This window comes from Pinus tabuliformis, chromosome 3_2 (genome assembly GCF_031772625.1).
Source record: "Pinus tabuliformis cultivar Carrire ecotype Pingquan chromosome 3_2, CPIR1, whole genome shotgun sequence".
NCBI lineage: Eukaryota > Viridiplantae > Streptophyta > Pinopsida > Pinales > Pinaceae > Pinus > Pinus tabuliformis.
This window is the reverse complement of record NC_142302.1, coordinates 391,475,168-391,493,972: the sequence shown is the minus strand read 5'-3', so window position 1 is coordinate 391,493,972 and position 18,805 is coordinate 391,475,168. Positions and strand designations below refer to the sequence as shown.

The 18,805-nt window shown below is 41.1% G+C and overlaps 2 protein-coding genes across 3 annotated transcripts in view; both read left to right on the top strand.

Annotated features, from left to right (window-relative positions):
* The window catches only part of DRL1 (KTI12-like, chromatin associated protein), a 226,785-nt gene that overhangs the window by 133,724 nt on the left and 74,256 nt on the right, over nt 1-18,805 (top strand). The window lies entirely within an intron of this gene.
* On the top strand, nt 9,513-10,956 carry LOC149181045 (uncharacterized). Its single transcript, XM_089418268.1, has 2 exons — nt 9,513-9,888; nt 9,996-10,956. The coding sequence occupies exons 1-2, from the start codon at nt 9,525-9,527 to the stop codon at nt 10,184-10,186; spliced, it is 555 nt and encodes a 184-aa protein (XP_089274394.1). The 5' UTR covers nt 9,513-9,524; the 3' UTR covers nt 10,187-10,956.

Genomic DNA, 18,805 nt, shown 5'->3' with positions numbered 1-18,805 from the left:
TAGCATCGGACATGTTCTAGCCACGAGATTTGGTGGAGAGGCTAAATTACATGTATTCTCCAATACCCATAAATCGTTTATGGAAATTCCACCTAGAGACGACTTAATTAGATTTATTAGTCAGTTTTTAATATTTCTTAAGTCTAAACTTAGTAAATATGATTAATTAATCAAAATTAATTAAGTCACGGTAAGAATGTTCTAGAAAAGTACATGGATCGATTTCTAGTTAATCCTAGCCATCGATTAAGATTTAATGGTTGCTGTTGAAGTCTCAACGAATGATTATAAGTAGAAGTCGATGGGGCTTGGAGAAGACACACCAAATCAGTTGAGCATTTGATTTTGCTAGGAAATCAATCTCTAGAGTAGCAACATTCAGTTGTCGGAGGTGATTTAGTGAGATCGAAGCAGTGAGAGAGAGGCAGAGATAGTGAGGCCGGAGGAAGCTTTTCCAGTTCCGGCGAGTACATTGGAGAGAGGCAATGATTGTCACAGAGAGGCAGTGCAAAGGCAGCGCAGAGCCCTCTTGGGGAGATTTCCGTTTTGCTGGGGAGAAGGAGAAATTCTGAGCCAGAAGTTGCGTAGAGGGTTTGGAGGCAAAGAGTATCAGTTTCCCAAATAGCAGCTGATGAGACAGAGAGAGGGGACGCAGTTCAGAGCTTCAGGTCAATGTTGGATCACTTGTGGAGTGAGAAATTTTTCTCACTAGTTATTATTGCCAGTTATTTCTTTGTTTGGATTGCTAGTTTAAGCATCCATAGATTGTACTCAGTTTTCACTAATGCATAATATTAAAATGCTCAAACGCTGCACCGATTTTTCTGAGTTGGGTTTTTTTCGGGGACTTAGTCCAAAAATAACAATGTATTTTGTGTGTGTGCATCTATTTCTTCCAAGGTTTTTTATTCCACAATGTTTTATTTGTGAAGGTTGCAATATATTTAATTCGATACTTTCCATAGCACACAACAAGTAAATGGTTTATAATTGAATTAACAATTAGAAGAATTAACATCAGTCGCTGCAATAGGATTCAGGGTTAGTCAAATTTTCACATGGTATCAGAGCGCAAATTGTAAACTGGAGAGCTCAGTAGCAGAAGGGAAGAGGAATTTCATAGCTTTGCGTAAGCAGTGATTCAAAACCCGCAGAGGCAGCGCAGTTTCTTGGCCAGGAGGGTCAATTTCTTGAGGAAAAATCGATTTCTTTGAGACAGCGACAAAGAAATTGGTTTTCTCTAGTTCGAGGATTACCTGAGGCAGAGGGAGCAACCAATATTTTCCTTGCAGAGCAGATCTCTAGTTGGATGCAGTATTTTGCAGCAATTGCTAGTGCAAAATAACGTTAGGAGGAAGAAAGAGCACACACTGAAGGAAATTTTCCTCAAGGGACTTCTAGCTTCAGAAGTTCAATTTTCTCTTGCAGATCAATAGTCGTTATGAGTAGATTTACTCACTCCAACAGGGAGTGCGTAGAGCCTAGCAACAGCGGAGCAAAAGAGAAGAGGAGGATTTCGACTTATTTTGCTGAGATGGCCACTGTCGGACTACGAGATTTGGACAGGTTGGATGGTGCTTCCAACTATGTCATTTGGAAGGCAAGGATGTCCTTCCTTCTAGATGAATATCGCCTGAAGCCATTCATAGATGCAGTGGTAGCTATCCCCATGGACGTAGATCAGCTGAAGGAATACCGAAAGGAGATGGCGAGGGCAAAGAGGTTGATTCTTGACAGTGTTCGAGATCACATTGTATCATACACTTTACACGCTATACCAAGGCACTTCCGAGAAGCAAAAGATGTACTTAGAGGAAAAGCTGAGATGCACCAGGATGCAAAAGGGCCAAACTCCACATGGGCCATCTTATTTATGACAACCGATATTTTTCTTGGATTCCTCTCTCCGAGAGGTGTAGGATTGATCTAGGGATCATCTGATTCCGACATGTACAAATGAAGTTATGAATTTATTTTGGTTATGGACAAATTGTCAAGGTTGGTAAGCAAACTTATGTAGGCTTAGAAGCCCAACTGTCGCGTCTATTCATCCTCAACGTTTGCTATAAATACATGATGCCTTAGCCTCATTTGGAGATACTCATCTTCACACTTATCTCTCTGTCCTCATTGATTGGGTGCGGATTTCTGGGCCTCTCTCTCTCTCCAAACGTCCGAAATTCCAAGAACGACATTTCAGGAGGTTGAAATTTTAGGAGACCGAATTTTTGGACAGTTTGATCATGTGTTGACCAGTTACGTTAACATGTTTGACTGCGTTTTTGGGTGAGATATTTCTGTTTGGGCAGGCCGCATTTCTAGGCACAAAAATTGAGGTCAAACGTTGATTGCAGCTATGGCTGACCGCAGGGTTGGCTGTTTGACCAGGTTTGATTGGACTGTCTTGGGCTGTTTTGAGGGCTGATTCATCTTGCTGTTTGGAGGTTGAAGTTGACCAAATTGTTGAGGGTCAAACCTGCCTTGTTGACCAACGTTGACTTTTCTGGTTATGGCTCTTTTACTATTGTTACAAAATATCAGATTTGTAAATCTTACTATCTCTCTCTGTTGAACTATTGAAGACTATAAGAAGATTTGAGCAAGGGTTTCCCCACTTTGGGGTTTGTCCCTGGTTGGTGCCACATCTTGTGTCCTCTTGTCTTGGCTTGTCTTCTACTGTTTATATTTATGTTCTATTTGCATTTTACTATCATGTGGATATGATTGCTAATTTGAATATTGATACTGGGCTATTAAATAAATTGAAGTAAAATTGCTCTAAAGCATAGAACATACCATTTTGCCTAAAATTAACATAGCATCAGAGCAATGTTTTAAAACTCCAACTCTGACTCCGACTCGGCCGAGGGTCAACTACGACTCCGACTCCGACTCGGTATCGACTCGGTCAGCTTGATTTCAGTGACTCTGTGGTTGTAAAAAATACATTAAATAATTATTTTTTTCTATAAAAAAACATAATTTTAAAGATTTTTATTCATGTTTCCAAACACACAACATTAGAATATAGATAGAAGACAACATATGATCAAAGTAGGCTCATGAATATATCCATTATATCAAAATGGCACCTAGTGCACTGTCCAACACATACATGATGATGATACAAAGATCAAAACAAAAACACATAACCAAGGAGGCTAGAAATGGTGTTATCCTCCAAAATAGATTGTAAGTCATCAAGGAACTAATACAAGGGTGCAAGAGTGTTCCTCACTCCAAGAAAGTCCCAAAGTGCATGTGTACATGTTCAAAAGGTGCATCCTCTGCCATGATGTCATCTAGGAGAGACCCTATGTCACCCTTTTCAAGCATGTGAGTGACATGGCACCCCTAAGGGTAAGCATTGGCATCAAAGGGGGATGTGCTAGCCCTCCTAAGTCATCTCAATGATAACTGTCCTCATCTGTGCTTTGGAAGAAGGCACCATCCACCAAAATAGGGTCAAGGCCAGCCAAGGGGCATTTTCAGTCCATTTGGGCATATCATCAAATAATCCAACGTCCAAGCTTTTAAGTTTAGTGTTTTAGCATTTGGAGGCTCATCAAGGGGTGTAGCATCACGTGGAATCAACTCAAGGCTCGATGCTCATCTTTGGAGGGCCAAGGTTGGGGCCACAAAGTTAGGTTTGCTTTAAGAAAGGGGCAAAGAACCTATTGGAAGGTTTTGAAGAAGAATGAAGCTATCCCTTAAGGAATCTCTACTACATATGTGATACCACCTAAACAAACCTCTCAAGATCAAGCGAGATAAACTTATTTAGGGACAAAAAACCATTAAAGTATCATCGTGAAAACCTTAGAGTCCCCCAAAAGCAAAAAAAAAAAATTGTCGTTTTTTAATTCACGGATCGCTGTCATCCAACCCGACCGAGTAGGCTCGGACTCGGCCAAGTCAGCCGGGTTATTCACGAGCTGGTTCACTGGCCGAGTCGACTTGGTGAGGCCTTGACTCGGACCAACTCGGTCGAATCGGTTCTAAGCCGGCTGAATCTTAAAACACTGCATCAGAGCTAAGGTGAAGACAGCCCAAGCAAGAGTGAAAGAGCAATCACCAAAGACAGTTGGACAAGGACAAAAGGCTCAATGGGTTCCTCATCCCACTTCCCGGCTGAAGACAAGCTCCATGATAAATATGACTATCATGGATGGAAGATGTCTCTTGATTTGACCTTGGAAGAAGTGATGGATTATGTGCGGGGTAAAATCCCTGAGCCTCCTTCAAATGCACCGGTTGCTGTGAAGACCAAGTACAATAGCACTGAAGCCAAAGCAAAGAAGATTACCAGGGATTCCATTAACAAGCGTTTGATGGCCTACATCTCTGAATTGAAGACCTCCAAGGAGATCTACGATAGGTTGATCAACATGTTCAAGGTTAGTAATGCTAATCAAATTCGATTTCTCAAGAATAAGTTGAAAGATATTAAGAAGGGCAAGGGCAAGGATATTCAATCCTACTTCTTAAGGATCATTGAGATCAAGAATGATCTACTTTCGATTGGAGAAGTCATTCCTGACAGGGAACTTACTCTCACCACCCTTGGAGGACTCCCACTCGAGTGGTATGTATTTAGAACCACTATACTCAACAATGATCGAATTCCAGGGTTTGAAGAATTGATGTCGAGATGCATTCAAGAAGAAACAAGAATGGTGGAGCAAGAAATGCCTTCTATTAGAAGCAACCCATTGCATCTCTGCTCATGCCAAAAGGAGAAATAATGCAAGGTCTAACGGTCATTTCCATGGATAGCCTGGATCCAAGGGAGGAAGGAAGGGTAGGTGCTTTGTTTGCAATAAGTTTGGCCACTATGCAAGGGAGTGTCCAAATAGAAGGGACACATCACATAATGATGATCACAATCATTCCAGGGGCAACTTCAACAACAACGATCAAGGGAATTGCAGGTCCAATGGCAAGGGAAAAGGGAATGCAGGACATCAAGGAAATGGTCGACCCTCCAAGAGATCAAGGAACTCCAGGAATGAAGAATCCAATATTGTTAACAATAAGCAAAAAGAGTAATATCTTATATCGACCCTCTCCACTGCCTCTCCTCCGGACACTTTGGGAAATTGGCTAATTGATAGTGGTGCCTCAAGACACTTCACCGAATACAAGGAATCCCTCTCTAATATGATAGAAAAGGAGACAAACTTGGAGATCATCCTCGGAGACGATGCCATCTATCCTGTGAAGGGAATAGGGAATGTTACCCTTCAATTGAATCAAGGTAACACTATTCATTTGCAAGAAGTACTATATGTACCCGATCTCAAGAAGAACCTGGTGTCCATTTCGACAATGGAAGATAATGGATTCAAGGTGGCTTTTATCGATGGAAAGGTACATGTTTGGAAAAGAAAATTTAAAGATGCTTTTACTCCTGGGTTTAGGGTTGACACTTTGTATCAAGTTGGAGAAAGTCCATTGGGAGGCATGTCTTGCGACACATCTCTACAATCTGAACCAGTGTTGATAATATCGCCGAAATATCGGCGATATTCGGAAATATCGCGATATTTTCGGCGAGCCGAAATATCGCCGCCAAAATATCGCGATATTTTCCGGTTTTCAAAATCTCGCGCGATTTCCGATATTTCGGTGATATCTCGTAAAATATCGCGCGACGACTGAAAATATCGCCGGCGAGGTTAAAATCAGTCCGCGCGGCCTGTATAAATTGATTTTTGAGTTTTTTCACGTCATTGTTTTTCTGAGAGCTGGAGCCGGAACGTGGTCGCTGCGAAGGAGGGTTTGAACTTTGAAGCCATTATTGCAAGTGCCAAGAATAGGTATGATCTCATCTTCGAAATTTGAATGCCATTAAAATTTTAAATAGACTGTAGCATGACTGCGTAGCAGTGAAGCCTCTGTCTTGGTCACAAATAAAGCAAATATTGTAAGCATACAGCGAGGCCGAGCACTGATGTTATCACAATTGATAAATCGGGTGCCGCCATGGGACATATGTCATAAACCATTCAGAAAAACTCTTGCGGGTGCCGCCATGGGACATAAACCATTTAGAAAAACAGAGACAGATTGGCTATGCAGTGAAGTGTGAAAGGCACGAGGAAGGAACTGCGAGTCAGCAGAGAGTGAGGTATTGCTTATTGAGTGGACAACCACCACAACGGCTCTCTCTCTCTGGACTCTACCGCTCATTCCAATCACACCCAGCGAGACACAAAAAGCAGTATCATATTTAACTGAGCCTGGTGCCACCACTAATTAAATAGGAAAGCCAGAGTTGATAGAAATTTACTACCTCACCATTTTCATGGCTTTCTTTGGAGTGAGTTAAGCCAGAGTTGGATTTGGATTTGATATTAATAAAGAATTTTGAGAAACAGGCATGTTACAGTTAAACACAAATAATTTGTATTATTTATATCTAAGTTAAATTACAAAAGGCCTATAAAAATATTGAGAATATTGTCCATAAAATCTCTCTACAAAACTCCAACAACCAAGTATGTAATTTTATTTATTATAAATATTATTTCTAATATAATTATCTAATTTTATTTATTAGAAATATTATTTCTAATATTTATATAAAAATAAATATTATAGCAAATTATACCACCCATAAAACCTTATAACTAAGTCACCTGACACGAGGATTCGGGACACGTAGGATTCGGGATTCGTGGTGTCGGATTCGGGAAACGCTGACCCCGGAACAAGACACGGTTAGGACACGTTATATATTATTTTATTAAAATATATATATATATATATATATTTAAAATATATATATATATATATATATCTTAAAAATTAGTTATTAGCATATTTCTTACACAAATTTTAATTAATGATACAAATTTATTGATTTCAAACATAGATCTTCATCTATAGCTATTAGCATGCATAGTACATACAAAATTCAAATAAATGTCAGTGGTACTGGTCACATAAATGAGTTACTAATGAAATTTCCCTGTGCCAAGTGTGCCAAATAATTAGAAAATTTTCAGTACTTTCTGAACTGTACTGGAGCACTTTGAAACAAACAGTGAAAATTATAATAAGGTTATGCCACTGTCATATTAGATTTATGCACATTGCAGATGTGAGGGGTTTTTATGTTGATTTAAGTTTGATTTTCTCACTGTTATGAAACTAATAGGACAGCTGTAGCAAAATGATGAAGTAGGAAACATTAGGAGATCAAACCCTGGAGGCTCAACCACTAGAAGTCTAGAACCCACTTGCACGAGAACCTAACTTCAATGCTTCTGCAAACCCACCAGGGATCAGCTCAAGAAACAAACATTTGCTGAAGCCTGAGAGTGACTGATATGAAAGAAAAGGAAGAAGATAAAGCAAAACAGTCATTGCCAGAGAGCTTTTGCACAACTCCCAGTCTCAGAGTCATTGATGTATATCAGTATTAGCTTCCAATTTGGAAACAGTGGTCTTGTTGGTCTATACAGAAGCAGTGAATGCGAATGAAAACAGCGAACTTAAACCCCTAAAAATGAATCCGAAACCAAAAATCGTTCCAAAAATCGTGACACGTTCCAAATTTTTCTGACACGCTCATGACACGACGTACCCGGATATGACACGACGAGTCATGGAAATATGACACGTGTCAGGACAGAATCGTGTCCGATTCGTCCGATTCGGGATTCGTCCAGGGGTTAGGACGAATCCGGTTTCATAGCCTTATAATGAACACAATTACAGGTTGCTAATGCTGCAATCGGAGAACACAAATATTTAAAAACAAAAGTATATGACACAGCTGGCATGTCTCGATGCCATATTAAACATGTTGCCGCCTTGTGGAAGGTTTTGACTCTTGAGGACTGTTTGACTTTGTGCTGCTTCTTGAAGACCATTCATTGCCAATTATCCCAGGGCCAAGTCTGTTGTCTCTTTAAGCTAAACAAAAAAAGTTCTTTCCTTTTTTTGCTACATTATCAGAAATATTTAGGCTGTATCAGAAATAAAATTTCTTTCCTCCACTGATCTAAGAGATAAGGATGTTGTTTTGTAAAATGATGTGGTTATTAACTTATTTGTAATTTCGTATTACTTATTAAGTTACTAATTCCAATTTTTTTTTGGTGCTGTAGGTTTCCTTTTGAGTTAGCCCACTACAAAATACAAATATGCCAAAAACCTTGGACCCATTTTGGGAGTATGGGATCCCTGATGGTGGGACAAATCGTGCATATCTTGCATGCAAATTGTGTGGGACCAAGATGACAGGTGGGGTTACACGACTGAAATACCATCTTGCTAGACTCACTGGACATGATGTTGGCATTTGTACAGTTTCTAGTCCGGAGCTTATACAAAAAGCTCTTGAGGCAATTGAAGAAAAGGACAGAAAGAAGGAAGAGGCGGAAAGAAACAAAGCTGAACGTGCAGGTAGATCTTTCGGGATATCTTCTCCTGATTTTGATGTTGAGGGTAGTGGCCCTACTGGCCCTAGTGGGAGGGGCTCCACAACTGGCACACCATCACATGCTAGCGCTACTGCTAGTGTGAATGCGAGGTCATCATTTTTTGTTCCACGAACAGGAGCTGGAGCACAACCTGGCATAAAATCGCTTGTTAAAAAAAAGGAGAAGCAAGAAGCAGATAGAGTCATGGGGAGGTGTATTTTTTGGAGCGACTTACCTCTCAGCATCACAAAAACCAATCCATTTTGGCAGCCAATGTGTGATGCTATTGCTATTGTGGGCCCAGGGTACAAAAGTGCCACATATGAGGAGTTGCGGGGGCCAATTCTTCAAGCAGAAAAACAGGACATCAACTCTAGATTGGCGGAGTTGAAAAAGACATGGGAAGTCACTGGATGCACAGTGATGTCTGATGGTTGGACAGATAGGAAGGGTAGGACCCTTCTAAATTTCTTGGTACATTGTCCTAAAGGTACCATGTTTATTAAATCGTTGGATGCATCAGAACATATCAAAGATGCAGCAACGATATGTAAGTTGTTAGATGGGCTCATTCGGGAGATTGGTGTGCAGAATGTGGTGCAAGTCATAACAGACAATGCAGCTAATTATGTGTCTGCCGGCAGAATGCTTATGGAGAGGCATCCCACATTGTTCTGGACTCCATGTGCAGCGCATTGTCTTGATTTGTTGCTTGAGGATATGGGGAAACTCTCCTTCATCAAGGAGGCAGTTGATATGGCTAGGAGCATCCCCAAGTTTATTTATAACCATGCTTTTGTTCTTAGCCTTATGAGGAGGTTCACTATAAACAAGGAGTTGCGGCGTCCTGCCATCACACGTTTTGCCACAACCTTTATTACTCTTCAGTCTTTGCTTCGATGTCAGTTCGAGTTGAAGCAAATGTTTGTGTCTGATGATTGGCGTAATTGTAGATACAGTAGGAGACCTGATGGGAGAGCCATTGCAAAAATGGTGTACTCTGAGACATTTTGGCGTGGAGTACAAGAAGCATGTGCAGTTAGCGAACCTATAGTAAAGGTTCTTCGATTGGTGGATGGAGAGAAGCCTGCAATGCCTTATTTGTATGAGGGCATGGATAGGGCCAAGGAGGCCATTCGTTCCTATTATGCAGACAAGGGTTCTGCTGGCCTTGATAGGCAGATGATGTTATGGGATGTGATCGATAGTCGGTGGACAGGGATGCTTCATCGACCCATTCATGCAGCAACACTCTTCCTCAACCCTGCATTTTCATACAAATGCAACTTTGATTTTGATGGCGAGGTGATGGAAGGGCTCCATTCCTGTATTCAGAGGATGGTACCTGATTCTGAGCTTCGTAGCAAAATCAAGCGCGAGGTACAGTGTTATCAGGATTGTGTTGGCCTATTTGGCTTTGATGATGCCATTAGGGAAAGGGCCCTCTTCATGCCACGTAAGTGACAAGTCATCACTCATTAGAAATTAGAAATTTGAATTTAATTATGTTTTAACTTTTAACTTTTAAGTTTTTGAATTTTTTATTTCATTATTTTGTTGTAGATATTTGGTGGCGAAGCTATGGTGCAAGGGCACCAAATTTGCAAAAATTGGCTATACGAATCTTGAGTCAAACATGTAGCTCTTCAGGGTGTGAGCGCAATTGGAGTGTATTTGAGAAAATACACGCCAAAAAGCGCAACAGGTATAACTTTGAACTCAAGCCTTCAGTTGAGCAATTACACTTATTGTAATTTTTAATTTTTAATTTATGACCTTCAAGTGTCAAGAGTCAAGAGTCAAGACTCATTACTTTTTTTGACACTCTTACAGGTTGGAGTTCGCACGCCTCAACGATTTGGTGGATGTGCATTACAACATCCGACTTCGAGTGAGGCAAATAGAATCACCAGTGGATCCAGATGCCATTTCCTTAGACAATATTGATGTATTGTCTCCGTGGAGGGTGGAGTCTCAGGAGCCCATATTGGAGGAGTCACCTTCATGGTTAGAGCCAGTGGCAGATGATCCATTAGAGCAGGGGCAGCAAGAGGAGGACTCGGAGTCAGAGGAGCAGCAGCACTTAGAGGAGGAGCAGGAGGAGGAGGACACTGCGGGAGCATCAGCATCAACACCATCTGCTATAGATATAGGAGAGCATAGCTCCATGCCTAGCACTCATTATTTGACATTAGGTGCAGAGGCAGTGTCAGGGCCTTCTACTACTAGGGGCAGGCCTGGCAAACAGCCCATCATGTTTTCCCGTAAAAGGGGGAGAGGGCAGTAGATAGATAGCTGCTAGTTTTATTTGTTATGCTACATGTAACTCATGATGATGAGATACTTTTATTATTATATGTGATGTTATTTTGTATTGGTTCTCCACATTTGAGTCCTTGAATGGACAATTATCAGGGATTAGCACGATTTGGTATCGCCTTTGATATATCATTTCTATTTGACATCATATATATCAGTGTTTTCTTCATATTTATGTGCCAATGTGTTTATTTCATGTTGTTATTGCTTTATATGTTTAAAAATCTGAAAAAAATGAATATATTATGCATTTTTTATGCTTGCCGATATTTGCCGATATTTTGCTGATATTTTCGCCGATATTGCCGATAAGATATCTTCTGGACCCTCGCCGATATTTTCCCGATATCGATATTATCAACACTGATCTGAACTATGGCACCGAAGGTTTGCTCATCTTCATTATAAGACCTTACCTGATGTGAGACAGATGGTGACAGGTATGCCCGAATTAAAAGTAGAGCATGAAGGTGTATGTCCAGGATGTGCCGAAGGAAAACTTACAAGGGGACAATTCGCCTCAAGTGATAAAAAGACCACAGACTTATTGCAATTGATCCACTATGACATAACTGGTATGATGCCTGTAACTCTTTGGGAGGATATTTATATTATCTCACCTTTATGGATGATTTTCTCACAAAACCTGGATCTACTTCTTTAAGAAGGATGAAGTGTTCATCTGGTTCCGACACTTCAAATCCTTTATCGAAAACCAATGTGAGAAGAAAATCAAGATATTGAGGACTGATAATGGGACCGAGTACGAATCCAATGAATTCCAAGATTATTGCAGAGAAGCTGGCATAAAGAGGGAGACTACAACACCATATTTCTCGAGCAGAATGGTGTGACTGAAAGGAAGAATCACACTATTGTAGACGCTGTTCGTGCCATGCTTCATTATCAATGGATTCCGAAGTTACTATGGGCTAAAGCTACAAATACCAATGTGTATGTTCAAAACCGATGCCCTCATCAAGCATTGGTCTTCAAGACTCCCGAAGAAATGTTCACAGGTAAGAAACCTGATGTCTCTCATTTTAGAATTTTTGGAAGCCCCGTATATTTTCATGTGCTGAAAGAGAAAAGAAGCAAATTGGGTGTATTTGGGAAGAAAGGAATCTTTGTGGGCTATAGTGAAAATTCTAAGGGATATAGAATTTATGTGGCTGGTCAAAGGGAAGTTGAGATAAATCATGATGTCACCTTCGACGAAGATATGGCCCTCAAGAAGATCAAAAACCTTCCTATCCCAAGGAAGGACAAAGAAGCTGACACTAGAAAATAGGGTGCAAAAGAAGATGAAACAATGCTAGATGTTGTTGAACCTATGGATCCTATTGATCCTCCTCCTCAAGAGCCCTCCTCCTCCAAGAGGAGACCCTCATGGCTTAGGGAGACTCTCAAAGATGCCGAGAGACATATTGCACCAAGGGGGACCTTTCGTGAAAGCAAGAAGCCGAATAGGTATTAAAGATACTTGATCGTCATGAGCACTATCATTCAAGTGAGCCTTCATCATTTGAAGAAGCCGTGAAGCAACAAGTATGGAAGGATGTTATGAATGAAGAATGCGAGTCAATTATGAAGAATGATGTTTGTAATGTGGTCCCTAGACCCCAGGACAAATTGGTTGTCACCTCTAAGTGGCTCTACAAAATCAAGCATGGAGCTGATGGAAGTGCAAAAAAGTTCAAGGCTCGCTTTGTTGCTTGAGGGTTCTCTCAAAAGGAAGGTGTAGATTACGATGATATATTTGTGCCTGTTGCCCGATACACCACCATCCGCTCGATCATAGCCCTTGCTGCCTTGCAAGGATGGAACCTACATCAAATGGATGTCAAGACCACTTTCTTGCATGGTTCGATCAAAGAGGAAGTCTATGTGGAACAACCCGAGGGGTTTGAGGTTCATGACTGGGAATCTCATGTATGCAAGTTGAAGAAAGCTCTCTATGGATTGAAGCAAGCACCCTGGGCTTGGTATGAGAGGATCGATAGCTATCTGATGAAGCTGAGATTCACTAGAAGTGAAGCTGATTTGAACCTTTACTTTAAGGTTGAAAATGATAAACCTCTCATTCTGGTACTTTATGTGGATGACCTGTTTCTGACAGGTGTAGACCTTCTCATTCACAAATGTGAGAGGGAGTTGGCTTCTGAATTTGAGATGATGGACCTAGGACTGATGCACTACTTCCTAGGGTTGGAGGTCTAGCAAAAGCCAGGTGAAATTTTCCTATCTCAAGGAAAATATGTTGTGAAGATATTGGAAAGATTTGGGATGGTGGACTGCAAGCCTATAACTACCCCGATGGAACTTAACCTTAAGAAGTTATGTGGTAGTGCTGCTGGACATGAGTTGGGAAATGCGTCTGAGTATTGTCAACTCATAGGAGCATTGATGTTCTTGGTGAACTCCCGTCCAGACATATGTTTTGCAGTTAACACATTGAGCCAATATATGGTTGAGTCTCATCATATACATTGGATTGGTGCCAAGAATCTTCTGAAATATCTTCGGGGCACAGCCACTCATGGATTGTGATACACTGTCGGAGATGTGAGGCTGCATAGTTATTCTGATGTTGATTGGGCTGGCAGTGTGGTGGATCGCAAGAGCACTTTTGGATGCTGTTTTTATTTGGTTTCTGATTTGATATCCTGGATGAGCGGGAAGCAGAAATCGGTTGCCTTGAGCATTGTTGAGGCTGAATACATAGCCGCTAGTATGGCCTCTTGTGGAGCTGTCTGGTTGAGGAAGCTCTTCAGTGAGCTATTTGGACATGTGTTGGATACCACTGTGATCCTCTGCGACAACCAGAGTGGGATCCGATTATCAGAGAATCCCGTGTTTCATGATCGTTCCAAGCATATAGATATCAGGTACCACTTTATCCCGGATATGGTACAAAGAGGAGCAATATGGCTCCATCACATTGGGATTGATGAGCAGGTCACCGATATTTTGACAAAGCCTCTGGGGAAGGTCAAGTTCTTGGCCTTTCGAGAATGACTTGGAGTCGTGGAGCGACCCTCTTATGAGGGTCCTATATGATATGGACAATTGATCTTTGGGAGCTCCGGGGGGCTTGGGGTACTTTTTGGAGCGATGAGCAACCATAGGGTGAGTGGTTCAACCTTCCCCTAGTGGTTTACTGTGTACATGGGTAAGTGGTTCAACCTTCCCCTATGATACCCCTGGTGACATGTAGGCAGGATGAGTGGTTCATCTTTATCTTGTTGAGACATCATACCCATGCAGTTTGGGACGCATGGGAAGTAACTCTCATCTGCCCAATGAGTAGGGAAATGAGGATAGGGACCATAGTACTACCAATGGACGTTTTGTGTACTACTATACTCCCTATGCTAGGATGACCGATATTGATCTAGGATCAATGGAACTGACTTCGGGTCAGTAAGAGTGATATGAGACACCTTCTTTTGATTGGAATTGACTTCGGGTCAGTAAGAGTGGTATGAGACACTCTCTTTTATTTGGGACTCACTTCGGGTCAGTAGAGAATGGTATGATGCATTCTCGATCACTTCTTCTTCTTCATAGTTTAGTAGAGCAAAGCAGAGCAATGCATTGATGGCAGAGATAGTACAGATTGGCAGATGGAGTTCTCCCTAGTTGAGAGGGAGTGTTAAAATTGGCAACTAGGGCCAAACTCCACATGGGTCATCTTATTTATGACAACTAATATTTTTCTTGGATTCCTTTCTCCGAGAGGTGTAGGATTGATCTAGAGATCGTCCGATTCGACACGTACAAATGAAGTTATGAATTTATTTTGGCTATGGACAAATGGTCTAGGTCGGCCAACAAACTTATGTTGGCTCAGAAGCCCAACAGTCACGTCTATTCATCCTCAACGTTTTCTATAAATACATGATGCCTTAGCGTCATTTGGAGACACTCATCTTCACACTTCTCTCCCTCTCTCCTCTTTGATTGGGTGCAGATTTCTGGGCCTCTCTCTCTCCACACGTCTGAAATTTCAGGAGCGAAATTTCAGGAGGCTGAAATTTCAAGAGATTGAAATTTCAGGACGTCGAAATTTCAGGATTGCGAATTTTAGGAGGCCGAAATTTTAGGAGGCCGAAATTTCAGGAGATCGAATTTTGGGACAGTTTGACCATGCGTTGACATGTTTGATTGCGTTTTTGGGTGAGATATTTCTGTTTGGGCAGGCCGCATTTTTGGGCATAAAAATTCAGGTCAAATGTTGACTTTGACCAACATTGACTGCAGCTAGGGTTGACCGTAGGGTTGGCTATTTGACCAGGTTTGACTGGACTGTTTTGGGATGATTCATCTTGCTGTTTGGAGGCCGAAGTTGATCAAATTGTTGAGGGTCAAATCTGCCCTGTTGACCAGTGTTGACTTTTCTGGTTAGGGCTCTTTTACTGCTATTACAAAATATCAGATTTGTAAATTGTACTCTCTCTTTGCTGAACAATTGAAGACTATAAGAAGATTTGATCAAGGGTTTCCCACATTGGAGTTTGTCCCTGGCTGGTGCCACATCTTGTGTCCTCTTGTCTTGGCTTGTCTTCTACTGTTTATATTTATGTTCTATCTGCATTTTACTATCATGTTGATGTGATTGCTAATTTGAATACTGATACTGGGCTATTAAAGAAATTGAAGTAAAATTGCTTTAAAGCGCAGAACATACAATTTTCCCTAAAATTAACACTTTGTGATATTAAATTCATCAGTGATAAGGAATATGCACTCAAAGGGAGAGGATTGTAGCTCTTGCTGCTGAATGCACTAATCAAATGTGTGTGAAGCTGGTATGCTCCATGATGTATATACGGAAGAAGCGTACTTGGAGCTAGCTTAAGGCTTTGAGGCACTTGAGATGAGATTCATGATTACAGATATAAGAAAGTCTAATATGGACTTGAGCAAGCCTTTTGGTCTTGGCTTACTTGCATTTATGGTCATCTAATGCAGACACCGACCTCTCTTCAATGTTGCAGGTATGTTGTTGATATTTGGATTATATATGTTGACGATTTATTTATGACAAGATTGGATCATCTTCGTGTTCAGTCCTAACGGGAGATGACCCTTGAGTCTAGACGGTCAACATATTGAGATAAGGAGTGTATCATTGGGATGATGAGGGCTTCCTTGTCAAGAGAAGTATATTGACAAATATTTGGCTTGATGTTTTACACTGAAGCAGTTGAGAGAGACTCCTCTTTAGATTCAAATTTGATGGATCCCATGATGAGTTGGCAGTGAAAATAATTGTTCCTTTACAACATGAGCCAAATAGAGCCTTGTTACCCACCATTTTGTAGGTGATATCCCTAGGAGAAAATTTTCCCCGAGATGGTCCTCAGCCGACAGCCAACAACCACCAAATAGTTCGTTGTGCCATTTTTTTGCCACCTGAGCCAACCATGTGGTCCCTCACCCATCTGTGATGATCACATGTTTGAAGGTGGGCCTTTTGAACCTAAAGGTATGCTTTGTCATTTGGTAATTGAGTATTGTAGTTTGCTTATCATGGACACTTTTGGGCATGGATTAATGGTGGGATTCGGCGAAAAGAGTTTGCTAGGTCTGTGCTTCTGTCCCCTTGACCTCTTTTGGATGTTACCCTTGGATCTTAGTCTTGTGCGATCTCTTTTACTGACCTTTGGGTTTTAGGGTGGTACTACATGGGAAACCTTGATTTTGGTTGTGGTCCCGCTCCCTCATCCACATACATAACTCCTCTTCCATTCATTATAGCTCCATTCATTATGCTTCCCACCTGGGTCCATATTTCCCCACTGGGTCCACATAGGGTTGGCCTCCCCTTCCCCTTGCCCACACCTTAGGTTGGGCTTGAAATGATGCCTCGAAGGTTGATGCAGCTGAAAATAAAAGTAAAAACATAATTGGCCACATTTAACAGGGAAATGTACCATAAAATGCAAAAGATGGTCGGGAAAAACACATTTAGAACGTGGGCAAAAGCCAAATGCATGAGCTCTACACCATACCCATGGCCATCAACCTGGTTCCTATGGGCCCTAGATGGAACCCATGATTGTCCCAACCCCTGGTGGGCAATGAACTGCCCTACCTTAAAAGGGGTATCCACTGCTATACCTTACACATCATGCTCTTATCCTTTGAGCCCCGAGCAGTGAATCAAAGAAAAATCATAAAAGGCAAAAGGCATATAAAGAAGGGTGGAAAAATCAAGGTCGGCGCACTTCATGCACCATGATTGCTCCCTCCTATACATTAAATACCCAAGTGTGGGCTTCCCTTTTATTAGCTACTACCCTTGTACCCCAGCGTGTGGCCCAAGGCTGCCCCTTTCATTCCCTACTCCATTAATCTCTTTATCACATGTCACCACCCTAGTAATCTTCCCAATGTTGTTTTTGGTGCACCATAACAATCAGACAGGTGAATGGCTAGTTTTGTGATTTTGACCTAGGTAGCCTTTCGATAAACTCAAGGTACGTGGAAGTGATGTCTGTGTTTGGTCCTATTTAACGCAATACTAAAATGGGTACCAATAGGGGTAAATTGGACCTCCAACAGTTTTTCTTGCGTGTATGAATCTTAAGCCGCAGTTTTACTTGCCCAACGATAAATCCCACTGTTGTTTATAGATGTTGGAACATGTGTTGAGCCTAAATCTCTAGAAGGATTTCTTGCCCAAAAATGTGCTCTTGTGAAGTGAAATCATGTGAAGCATTTGCATCACCATTCATTCCTCTTGCTGGATAAATCGTTCGAGATAAGATATGAATAACCATTCAAATGAGAGTTCCAATTAAAGAGTTAAACTTTTGATCATCCAAAATATGTGAAAATTAAATGCAGTTGAGGCTTCTCATAAAATTCCCATAACATACCAATCTAAGTCACCTAACACGAGGATTCGGGATTCGTAGGATACGAGGATTCAAGAGTCGGATTCATACATGTTGACCCCCCAGAACAGGACATGTAGGATTCATTATATATTATTTTATTAATATATATATATATATATATATATATATATATATATATATATTAAAAATTAGATATTTCTTACACAAATTCTCATTAATGATACAAATTCATTGATTTCAAACATAGATCTTCATCTAGATGTTAGTTTTACTGTTTACAAAGTAAGTTAGTAACATTATAGCATGCATAGTACATACAAAATTCAAATACATGTCACATAAATCATGATTCATAAATGAAAGACAACTTACAAGATAGTAAGATAAAGACACTGAGAACTGTAGTTTTCTCATTAAGTCATCAAATCAAAATGTGTTACATAGGTAGTGCAATGCCAATGTCAAATAGAAATAGAAAATATAAAACAATTATAGGTATATAAGCCTCAAGGCAATAGGTAACCCATGACTCATGAGTCAACAATCCTCATAGTCATCATTAGAATCAGCATCAATGTCCTCATCATCATGGTCACTAGACTCGCCACTGCTCTCCTCTACATCCTCCTCCTCCCCTATATCCATAGTCGCCTTTGTATCTGCTGGTATGGAGGATGACCCCTCTAAAATATCACCGTCATCAAATCTAATAGGCTCTAGCACTGGATCATTGAGATCCATGTTGGCCAATGCCAACTCAACACTGTTGTCCAGACCCATATCATCAGGAAAGACATCCCACATCTTTGTCTTTCCCCTCAACCACTCTTCCCTCTGCCTGTAAATAAGACGAAGGTTGGTGTGCACATACACCATTGTCTCTACCCTAGACTGCTCAAGCCTGCTCTTCTTCACACTATACAAATTCCCATATGTGCTCCAATTCCTCTCGCAACAAGAGGATGAAGTCACCTGAGAGAGGAGCCTCATGGCTAACTACTGAAGAGGAGGGCTTGTTGCCCCATGATTTGCCCACCAAGAATAGGGCTTATTAGCCCCCTTGTCTCTAATCACATCTTATCCTGCAAAACGATCAGTGCCAGTGGAAAACTCTGCAAAGGCATCCTCCACCTCATCAAGCAATTCTCTATCCTGAAAAACCGGCCTGAATGCATCTTTCCTCCC